A 12,058-nucleotide genomic window follows, 5' to 3' on the forward strand; every position below is an offset into this window, starting at 1 on the left:
CAAAGAGCGGGCTGTGGTCATGGAAGCCAAAGCCTTTCTGATAACACCAGCGCCGCAGTCTTTGGTTCACCGCATGGATCCTCCTCTCCCTCCTCAGCCCATAGCCCGAGGCTGGGAGGATCGACGAAAACACCACCTGAGCTCCCAGACCCCTAAGCCCCGCTCCCAACTCCATGTGGCGCCTCATGACCTGGCTGGGGGTGCTCCGAGCCGTGGCTCGGAGTCAGGGGCAATGGCATAGGCAGTGCACCAGCATATTAGGGCTGCTCAGCATGACAAAGCAGTGAGGGGGGACAGCCACAGCTGGCCCCGTGTCATGGTGAGCGAAGGGGCAGGGACAGCTCTGATTCTTCATGATAAAAAACCCAAAATCAAATGCCAGAATTTACAGGTATTTAGAATGAATTTGATTATAGTGATTGAGGCACTGGTAGGCCTCCAAATTTCTTTAAAATTGCAAATATATCAATAAAACATTGGGTTCATCTAATACCTGTATATAGTGTAGCATTTCATTTTAGTTGTGGGAAAACATGGATCGTGGGGGTTTTTAATCACAGAATTTGTGATTTTTTTAAACAAAGAAAACCAGGATCCCTGATGATCACCTATGGAGTGATCCTTGCCTCTGGATTTAGGCTGGTAGGTACTGTTATGATGAACTGTTGGCCCTTATATGAATGTCTGATCAGGAAGTTTATGTGGAATAAGCTAAAGAAAGTATGAGGTTGTCCACTTTTCTTTTGCACAGCCTGCAAGCAAGAAGGGCCCCTTTACCCTTGCTCCTTTAGTGACTGATGCCCGGAAACAAAAAGAGAACAGTGCAGAAGACATGGTCAGTAAGTCTGTGCTTAGCGGATAGTATTTGCTTCAGATTCGGATTCGGACAATTCAGGGGACAGTGATTTGATTTGGTGATTTGAATTGCTGTCCCGAATTGATTCAGCAGAATCTGATTCAGAGATTAGGCTGCTGCCAAATCAGCCAAATCTGTGAATCACACAGGCCCCACCCCCCATCTGCTTTCCCAGCCCCGCCTGGCCCCAGCTCTTCAGAAAAAAAAAAAAAAGCCCCCACTCACCAGCTGCTGCCAGGTGGGGGGGGTGATCCCCGCTTCCCCCCACTGTCCTGCACTGCACAGGGGGCTCTTCCACAAGCCCCCAGACCCCAACCCACTCTCCCAGACCTCCCACCCCCCATGGCTGCCCCGCCTGGCCCCAGCTCCTAGTCCTTTAAAAAAAAAAAAGTCCTGACTCACTGGGCCCTGCCAGGCGGGGGATCCCCACTGCCCCATGCCACATGGGGGGCTCTGTGATGAGCCCCTGAAGCCCTGAGATTGCTGCAGCAGCTGGTGAGTTGGAGCTTTTCTGTTTGTTTGGTTTTTTAAAGGGCTAGGAGCTGGGGCTGGGTGGGGCAGCCATGAGGGGAACTGGGAGAGTGGGCAGGAGTAGGCGGGGGGGCTCATGGCAGCGCATAGGGGGCAGTGGAGATCACCCCCCCACCTGGCAGCACCCAGTGAATGAGGGCTTTCTTTTAAACAAATGGGAGCTGGAGCGAACAGGGCAGCCATGGGGGGTCTGGGGAAGCAGGCGGGGGTCAGGGGCACAGCAGGGCTGGGAGAGCAAGCAGGGGATGGGGCCTGGCAGGGGTCCCCCCATGGTCCCATCCCCCTCCTCCAGTTCATCCGCCCCTGCCCCCTACTTACCAGCATGGAGGCCGGGTCCAGCTCCCTGCTGCACTTAAGCTCTCTGAATCTTTTCCAAACTGATTCAGAGAGCTTCGAATTGATTCAGTCCTTTTAATTGGTCCCCTGATTTGATTCCCTGCTGGACCACAGGGGGTCAGGGCTGCATGATTCCCCCTGCCTGCACCATGGGGCTGGTGGGGCACTGGGAGTAAACAAGTGCAGCAGCCAGTGGGAGCATAGGGCCCGCACTGATGTCCCAGGGCCAGTGCTGGTGGGGCCCAGAGCAGGGTGGCAGGAGCGCGGGGTCCCAGCCAGCAGGGGCTCTACGGAGCTGGGCCAGCTTCCACCTCTCCCTGCGGGTGCAGCCCAGCCTGGCTCCACAGACCCCTGCCAGCCTGTGCCCCACTTTGAGCCCCACCAGTGCTGGCCCTGGGACACTGGTCTCAAGATGGTGACCAGGTGGCGCACCTGTCAAGGGGCAGAGCTACCCATGCAACCCTCAACAGCTTGCCAAAATTGGGTAAGTGGTCTTCCACCTGAAATAACTGCCCGCCCTTGCTATATATGCATGCACACACAAACACACAGATCTTCACTCATAAAGACACACACACACATACACACACACACAAACAGATTTAATCTGCTAGAAATATAGAGACTCTTTCATGCATTGGGTCCATTTCTGTGAAGAGTTTTGGCCAAAATATGGAGGAAATATTTTTTAAAATATCAAAACGTTTTAACGTTTTTTAATGAAATGTCTTATTTAGGAAATGCTGAAGTGTTCTCTGACAGTTTTTCCTGATTAAATGTTTTGACTTGGCATTTCATTTCAGGTTGAACAAAATATTTGGACTTAAGCAAAATGAAATTTTCTTTTTCAAAAAATTTTGGAAAATTTCTGTTTCTATTTGAGTCAAGTCAATATTTTCCCCAATATTTCAGTTCATTTGAAAAAAAATCCATTTATCACCCAGCTCTAGCCAGACAAGGTCTCCCTCTGGAGATGCACAGACATTTCTTTGTTCCTATAATGGGGGCAATAAAGGGGCTCCTAAAGGGTTAATAAATTCTTTTCCATGTGTTAGTTAGGTATTTCAGAATCGGTCACAAGCTGCACTTTAGTTATCTACTAAATGAAATTGAATTTTGCCCCTAGGTATTCATACACACTCATATACCCATGAGTACACACACACACGCATATACAATCCCTTTTACATGCACACAGACACTGCCAGAACTAGAAAATTAGGCCACTTGGCTGCCCTCAACAAGGAGCTCAAAAATGTCAATTGTTTTTTTTCCTCCTTTGGTTTTTAATATGCCAGTTGTAACTGAGAAGCTAATTTTCAAATCTGCCTCACAGCTTCCCAAAGAGCTAAAGTGGTTAGCACCATGTGAACTTTCAAATTGCTCAGCCAAGCATAATGGGCACAAGCAATTTTTAAGTCATAACAATCTCATTGCTTTTATTGGTGCTATTCCAATATGTATATTTTTATATTCCAGTCTGATGGATTCCTTTCATGTCTGTGTGTTTGTGTGATGGTCTCTCCCACTCCACTCAGCAGAGAGGCATTTCTATTAATTTGTACTTGGGAATGCTCACAGAGATCTTAGGTATTTCATTGCAGATGAAATCCTACAGACTTAGATTTTGCTCAGTCCTACTTGATCCAGCAGGTATCTACCTAAATCTGGAGTGGGTAAAGCTGTGCAAAGGGCTCAGAAGCTGACTCCCTAATCCTAGCATCACAGAGACAGCAAATAGCTTTGTATTAAAGGGACATTGATGCATTCAGTCATACCTGTTTCATCATAAGCAAGGAAACAGCCATGTCCTCTTGGCACATGGGCTTATTCCAGATACTTGAGGCCTTTGATACTGTTAAACTGCACAGCAATGATTCGAATGTAGAAAGGGTCCACAAGCACTCCCACCACTTTGTACTGCTCTAGGACTTCCTAGCCTGGATCATGTAAGGGGAAATCGCAGCCGGGCTATCCAAGTCAACTTAGAAACAAAGGAACATGTCCTTTGTGCGAGATACGAAAATGTGTTGAATCTGTATATATGAATCTTAAGTTACTTTCTGTTGAATCTGTTAATGCCAATGCATGCATAGTTTTACTATATGTTTACAATATATTCTGTGCATGCCAGTCTGACAGCATCCTTTTCCACATGTGTGACTGTGGAACATTTATTTGTGAATGCCATGTTCGTGCATGAAGATGGAGGTGTTCAAGGAAAAGGGCTTTAAAGATAGAGATAAAAACATTTTACCTACCTCCAGGGATATGATTCTTTCCCTGCTCTGTTGCTCTTCAACCCATTTGTGATGTGTGAAGAGGTTCATATGCACAGGGCTGTCCTTAGGTCTTGCTGCACAAAGGGGTGGACACTTGTGTATACTGGTTTGTGCCACACCTAGTTGCACTGCCAGGAAATGTGTCTTGTTCCCACTTTGTGCATACCAAATCCAATAAATGAATCAATGTAACTGTCAGAGGGTCCAGCAATAAGCACACCCGAGACAGGGAGACTAGGAGGAGCTCTGGTGCATGTTTGGTCCGTAGTAAGGGACATTGCTTCATTCTTGGAAGCCAGTGTGTACAGAGTGGGTGGGATATGCTTCATGGCCATTTTCCTGGGTGCAGCAGAAGAGTAGTTTAGACCTGCCCCTTGTTTGCTGGAGGGATGATCTGTTCTTAGATTGTGGCTGTATGGTACATGTCTAGACATTGCAAAGGCTCTTGAGAATGAAGGGGATAAAATGCTCACAAAAGCATAGGTAGACAAAACTCTTTGGGTAGAGGTGATATCTTTTATTAGACCAACTAGATAGTTCCAGAAAAAGCTATTTTTTTATTTGCAAGCTTTCGGGCCCAAACACCCTTTGTCAGGCAAAGAATTCAAAGATTAAAATTTCTGCCAGGCATTAAATCAGTGACTCAACTAGCCAGCTGGGGTAGCTAATGTTTTGCCTATTCAAGTGATAGCAGTCCAGATAGAAGTAACAATTCAAGACAGAAGAGTAATTATGTAAATGTTCATGTCCTAATGGAGAAAATCAGATTGACTTCTGCAAAGCAAAATCGTGTCTGCTTCATTCTCCATTCCAGTTTTGGATTATATTGACAAAAAAAAAAAGGAATAAGGAAAAATAGATATACTGTACTGTGAATTTCCATCAAGTTTTTAACAAAACTCTTAAGAAGTTACTAAGGACATTAAGTCAAGGGGTGAGTGGCAGAATCCTAAACTGTTCAAGAGGCAAACAATAGTATGTAAGAATAAACAGTCCATTTTCAATATAGAAGGCATGTAACATGGAGATTCTACATGATTGTATATAGAGACTATGTCAATTACTACATTTAATAATGATCTGAAAAAAAGGGATGAACAGTGAAGTGGCATAAGTAGCAGATATCCCACAATTATTAAGGTTAGTCTATCCTGAAGAAGACAGTGAGGGACTTCAGAGAGTCCAAGCAAGTGGAGAAGCATCAGTATAGTTACTGAAATGTGAAGTAATCTAGATCGGAAGGGACAATCATAATGACTCATACATTTCTGGATACTAATTTAACTGATCATTGGGAAAAGAAAGATCTAGGCATCACAATGAACAGCTTGCAGAAGTTTTCAATCCAACATGCAATGTTGACCCAGAGAGCAATCAAAAGTTAGGATATATAAAAATGTATTAGAAAGCAATACAGAGGTCATTAATGTTTTTATACAAATGGATACCTGAGCCCAGAGCCAGAAAACACTAGCATACCAATAATCATTCTTCTACATCTCTGCCATTGTCTGAATTCTTTCCCTCTTTGCCAACTAGCAGATCTGTTGAATATGTTGTAAAATCAAATTCTATTAAAACCTTGACAGGAAACAAAACAATTCATCTTCCCAGGTTGTTCAATAGAGGGAATAATTTGCTCTGAAGAAAACAGTGTGCAGAGATATAATTAACAATTGATTGAATGTATTAATTGAATTTCAGATGGGATTCATACACTTACCTGTGCCCTGATGCTGCTAAACACAGACCTTCATGGACATGTAAGTAAAGCTTGTGAAAGCGTCGCCCTTCCTTCCTTCCACCCTTAGAGGTCTTTACATCTTCCGCTAGGATAGGCTGCCAGAAAAACAAATAGTTGGAAGAGAAAGAGACTACTCAGGAATCCTGAGACTAGGCAAGGGGAATGCATGATGGCATCTGAATGACAGTCCTAGAACCAGTGCTTCTATCTATGCAAAATGGCAGATCTGAGACTACCCACTGATGTCAACCGGACTAGGAGCTGGACTTTTGTGTATAAGTGAAGGTGCAAGTTTGCTTCCCAAACCTTATGATGTGCTTCAGCCCTATGTTGGAGAATTCAACAGAAGCAGTGAAGTAATTCTGTTCTTCTTCACCATTCATTTCTTGTTCTCTGTTGAGATTGTCATTGAGGGTCCTGACTGTGTATATGCTTTCTGTGATGTGAGCACTAGAGGGTACATTCAGCTGAGCTGCTTCTCCAAGGAAAGGCTCTCCACATGTCTGCACTAGAGGGTACATTCAGCTGAGCTGCTTCTCCAAGGAAAGGCTCTCCACATGTCTGAATTTGTTCCCTCATCCCTAGGACCTGAACTAGACTGACATCCACCATTTCATTTCACACATGGCACCATGCACCAAGCACCTAAAGCAGAAAGCTGTTACTCTCTGTGTGCCTGAATGGCATCTACGTAGTCATGTAAAAGATGTTTTCAGCACTTACACACAGATTACAATATTATTACCCATGCAGCATGGATGTGAAGTGTATACAGCTACTGAACTTGCACAGTAAGCTATGCACTGGATGGGCAGGTACACAGCCATGTATGCAAGTAAATCTGAAGGAAGACTGCATTCCTGTGTTTTAGTTCCTGTAGCTGAGTGGGTAAGGCCTTTTGTCCAGAAAGTAGGATACCCTTGGTCTACTCCCCCCTCACTCACAGGCAGTTTGAACTGGTTTGAGCATGATGATTTAGCCAGTTAATTGTCTATACTGCCATAGTTTTGTCTAAACTGTATTTTCTTAGGTTACTAATGAGGCTGTTATGGGAGACAGTGTCAAAACCCTTGCAGAAATCAAGGCACATCACACCCACTGCTGTCTCACAATCCACAAAGCCCATCACCTATTGTAAAAGGGGAAGTCTAATTGGTCAAGCATGATTCACTCTTGACAAATCCATGTTGGCTGTTTCTGATTCTCTGATCACCTTGGTATGCTATAGTGGTGGCATTCTACATTTGGCAGTCTACATGGGGCATGTCTGCATGTCACCCTATATCACCATAGTGACATGGTCCATTGCCATATGACATCCTATGGCGACCTAGCAATCACATGTGTCTACATGTGATCATCAGCTATTTCACTGTAGCAGCATGCTCCTCTATTTTAGCATGCCACTACAGCAAAGCAGCAGCTAAAACTAACCATGTGCCACACACATAGTGCAGTACAGGCAGTTACTGTACCATGCTTTAGTTCTTCCCAAAGAAAGTACTAAAGCACAATACAGTAACAGCATCTCTGTAGGGTAACATGTAGACATGCCCATGGTCATGTAAGTCGTAAAAATTCCACTTAAGTACAGGTTGGCATTCCATTCATGCATAGCCTCATGCACATGGACAGCTACATACAGGTGAGCTTCTATCTTTTCCCCTAAATAGCTCAGTGGCTAAAATACTTACCTAGAAAGCAAACAGAACTAACTTCTGGGCCATGCCCATACCGAAAGGCATTTTGAACCTGAGTGACTGACTTCCCAGCATAGTACTCTAGCCACCATGCTGCAGGTCAACTATTTTCCAGTTTTTTACTAGTGCTTCTTTTGAAGACAGTCCCCTGGGAAGCTATGACAGAGAGGTCTGTGAGAGATACCAGTACAGGGGCCAGGGGGAAAGAAGCAATCCAGCAGGTATGTGGCTCAGTGGACTGACTTCTAGCCTGGAATGGGGGAGGCTCTGGTGTCTAGGTGGGGCCCTTCGTCCCAGTAAGAGAGAAGCTCTCCCCTGCACTACCCTTCACCTATTTTTTCCAATGACTATATTAGTGTCTCAACTTCCAAAGGAGCACTGGAGAAGGAAGTGAATAATAAATGACCTGGAGTATGGTGAGTGGAGTACTGTGCTTGGATACCTCAATTTAACTCCTCACTTGGTGAAAGAGGATGTCTAGTGTCCCAGGTGAGAGCCCTAGCCACTGAATTATGGGGCTGAGAGGGAGGGGGCACACTCCTTTCACTTGCTTCTTTTCTGATACTTAGTCTAAGTCTAGTAGTCTTGGGTTTTGGCTGATTCAGTTTCTGGGCATTTGATCTTAGCCAGTATGGGCTGGTTGTTCATGATCAGCTTTTCCTCCTCCAGATGATTCCAAATGGACTTTGTATAAATTGCTCCAGTTACTTCCGAAGTACAGAAGTCAGGATAACTGGTCTACAGTTCTCCAGATCCTCCTCTTTGCCTCTTGTAAGAGGGCACTATGTTAGCCCCTTTCCAGTCTTCTGGTACCTCATCTGTTTCCCATGACTTAAATATAATTGCCAAGGGCTCTGAGATCCCTTCTGCCAGTTCCTTCAGAACTCAGGGATGTAGATGGAGATTCCACAACCTTTCCAGGCAGCCTGTTTCAGTGCTTAACCACCTTCACAGTGAGAAGGTTTTTCTTAATAGCCAACCTAAATTTCCCTTGCTGCAGTTTGTGCAATTTTTGGAACTGCTCCTTATCCAGTTGTCTCTAGCCCAGAAAATAGTGTATTAGCATCCTCTATATAAGCACCCTTCAGGTATTTGAAGACTGTTGTCGAATCCTCCCTCTGTCTTCTCCAAACTAAATATTCCCAGATCTTTTGGCCTTTATCCATAAGTCATGTTTCCCAGACCTCTAATCATTCTGGTTCTTTACTGGACTCTTTCTAATTTGTCTGTGTTGTTCTTGGAGTGTGGGGCCCAAAATGTGATCCCTGAACTAGACCGCTTCCCAGATGAGGCCTCACCAGTGCTGAGTAAAGTGGAAGAATCACTTCACTTGACTTGTAATTGACACTCCTGTTAATACACCCCAATATGCTATTGACTTTTTTTTGCAACAAGACCAATGTTGGTTCATATTCAGTTTATGGTCCACTATAGCCTCCAGTCTTTTTCTGCAGTATTGCTTTCTAGCCAGCCATTCCCCAGCCTTATTTGTTCATGTAACAGTTCTATCCTAAATGCAGGACCTTGTTCTTGTCTTTATTGGTTTTCATTCAGCTGCTTTCAGGCCATTTCTCCAGTTTATCCAGATCATTCTGAATCCTAGATCTATCTCCAGTGTCTGCAACTCCACCCAACTTGGTGTCCTCTCAGATTTGCTACGTGGGCTCTCAATCCAGTCTTCCAAATCATTAATGAAGAGGTTAAACAATATCTGATCCAGGACAGACCCATGGGGAGCCCCATTAATCACTTCCTCCATGTAGTCATTGATGACTACTTATTGAGGTAATGATCTAACAAACGATCCAGTCAGTTATGTATCCACCTACAGTACTTTCATCTGGACTGGATTTTTAGTTTACTAATGATAATGCCAAAAGCTTTGCTAAAATCAAGTTATATCATATCTATAGAGCCAGTCACTTTACCATAGAAGACAATAGAGGACAATCAGGTTCATCAGACTGAAGACTTGGTCTTGATGAACACATGTTGGCTGTTCCTGATCACTATATACTCCTCCTGATACTTAGAAATAGATCCCTTTATGGTCTGCTCCATGACCTTTCTAGGTACTGAGGCCAGAATGACTGGTCTATAATTACCTGAATTTTTTCTTGACTTTCTTAAATTTGGGCACTATATTTGCACTTTTCTAGTTATCTAGAACCTCACCCAATCTCCACAAGTTCTCAAACATAATAGCCAAGTGCCCTGCAGTGACCTCAGCAATTGCTTGTGTACTGTAAGATGCATCCTGTTTTGTCCTGCTGAATTGAAGACATCCAGCTTCTCTAAATAATCCCTAACGTTCTTCCACTACTCTGGTCTGCTTATATCTTTCCTAATCTTTGATGTCAACTGTGCTTGTCACCCACTAACTGACCTTATTCATGAAGACTGAAGTAGAAAAGGCATTAAACACTTCAGTCTTGTCCACATCATCCATTACTCTATTGCCCTTGGTATTTAGTAAGGGACCTACACTTTTCTTGGTTTTTCTTTTACTCCTGACATACTTTCAGAATGCTTTTTTATTGTCTTTTATGGCCCTTTTTCTTCTGACATGCTTTCAGAATGCTTTTTTATTGCCTTTTATGTCTCTTCCTAGTTGCACCTCAGTTCATGCCTGGGTCTCCCAGATTTTCTCCCTGCACACCTGTGCAATAGTCACACTCTTCTCTAGTACTGTAACCAATTTTCCACTTTTTGTAGGATTCCTTTTTGAGTTTCAGCACATTGAAGATGAATTGAAGCTGTTTAGGCAGGTTGGTCACCTACTGCACTTCCTATCCTTTCTTTGTACCAGAATAGCTTGCTCCTTTAAGTATACTCAGCACTCCTGAACTCATTTTCCTCTCAGACTTGCCTTACAGGAGGTCCTGCCCACGATTTTCCTAGTCCAGTGTCTTTATTCTGCTGATTTCCTTCCTTCCGTTTCCTTAGGATCTTAATTTGTGGTCACCGTCACCCAAGTTACTGTCCATCTTCACATTATCACCAGTTCCTCCCTATTTGTTATCAGCACATTGAGAAAGATTCCTCTCTAATTGGCTTCTCCACTCTACACCAAAAAATTATTTTTGATGTGCACCAAGGACTTGATAGAAATGCTTGTGCATGTTTGTGTTACCTTCCAGCAGACATCATAGTAATTAAAGTCCCCAGTGGAAATCAGTTCCTGCAATTTGGAAACTGCTGTGCATTGTTTAAAAAAAGCCTTGTTCACCTCTCCCTCCTGGTTTGGTGGTTGATAGCAAACACTCACTGTGCCACCTCTATTGTTCTCCACTCTGACCTTGACCGAGAGATGTTTTCAACAGGCATACCCCTCACTTCATACCACACCTTAAAACAACTGTATGTCTTTTTTTTATTGAGAAAGCAATGCCATTCCCTTTTTTCCTTTATCATTCTTGAAGTTATACCATCCAGTTATGCCAGCAATCCCACCAAGACTCAGTTGTTTTAATTAAACCATACTGTTATGATGTACTAGGATTCCCAGCTCTTTATGCCTATTACCCTTGTTTCCCACATTGTTATATAAATTTCTTGGATAACTAGCTATTTATCCTGATCATTTTCCTCTGAGAACACTGTTAAGGCTCCCCATATTCTCTCCTCTTTCTTGGGGTCACTTGCTCTTTACTTACTTTTGGCCTTTTGCCTCCATACCCCATTGAATCTAGTTTAAAGCCCTAATCACTATATTAGCAGGCCTGCATGCAAAGCAGCTTTTCCCCCCACTACATCAAGGGGACCCCATCTATGTCCAGCCGTCCTTCTTCCTGGAACATTCTGGTCAACAAGTCAAGGCCCTTTTGGTGAAACCATCTACACAAGCCACATGTTGGTCTCCAGGATGCATCTGCTTCTGCCTGGGCCTTTACTCTTGATGGGAAAGACTGAGAATACAGTTTGATCCCCTAAAACCTTCACTCTTGCATCCAGAGTCACTTTTGATCTTATCAGGGTTACTCCTGCCAGTGCCATTAGTGCCTAAGTGAATGAACATGGAGGAGTCATCCTACTCCTCCAGCATCCAACACCTGTCTTGGGTTTTTGTCCAGCTACAATTTTGTGCTTATATGCATACACTGGGTGACTCTACATTGCTGTGTACCTCCCTGGCCAATGCATAGCCTGTATACACTCAGTATACACCTGAATGGTTATGTGTCCACGCTGCAGGGGTAATAGAGGGTAACAGAATTGCAAACTGTGGATATGGGCCCAATAAGCCACTTATCACAACTGGGGTACATCTACACAAAATGTTTATTGTGGAGCAAACTAACTGGCTGCATATACACATGCTTGGGGGTGCAGGAATGTGTTTAATTCAAGCAGTTCCCAGGCAGGCACTCTAATTAAAATGGTTCATGTGACCACCTAGTCTCAAACAGCCGTTCGTGTGCTGCCATGGCCCGGAAGTTTGGTAACGGATGTCCTGAGATCTCTTGTAAACCCTGAGGTAGATACTTATCACCTAGGTGGCCACCCCCAGACTCTCCTTCACGACTTTGAATTTAATTTCAGTGGGAGAGCAAACCGCCAAGGGCTCCTCAGTGGTGGGTAGTCCTCTAGACAGCTGTCCGTAGGGCTC

The 12,058-nt window shown here is 44.1% G+C and overlaps 1 protein-coding gene across 2 annotated transcripts in view; it reads left to right on the forward strand.

Annotated features, from left to right (window-relative positions):
* PSD2 (pleckstrin and Sec7 domain containing 2) overlaps nucleotides 1-12,058 on the forward strand; it is a 201,261-nt gene that overhangs the window by 122,775 nt on the left and 66,428 nt on the right. For both annotated transcript variants that reach the window (XM_019534783.1, XM_019534784.1), the window contains one exon: nucleotides 5,710-5,768. In XM_019534783.1, the coding sequence (XP_019390328.1) occupies nucleotides 5,710-5,768 (59 nt within the window). The remainder of the gene's footprint in view (nucleotides 1-5,709; nucleotides 5,769-12,058) is intronic.

The sequence above is a fragment of the Crocodylus porosus genome, unplaced genomic scaffold, assembly GCF_001723895.1.
Source record: "Crocodylus porosus isolate Cpor-Errol unplaced genomic scaffold, CroPor_comp1, whole genome shotgun sequence".
NCBI lineage: Eukaryota > Metazoa > Chordata > Crocodylia > Crocodylidae > Crocodylus > Crocodylus porosus.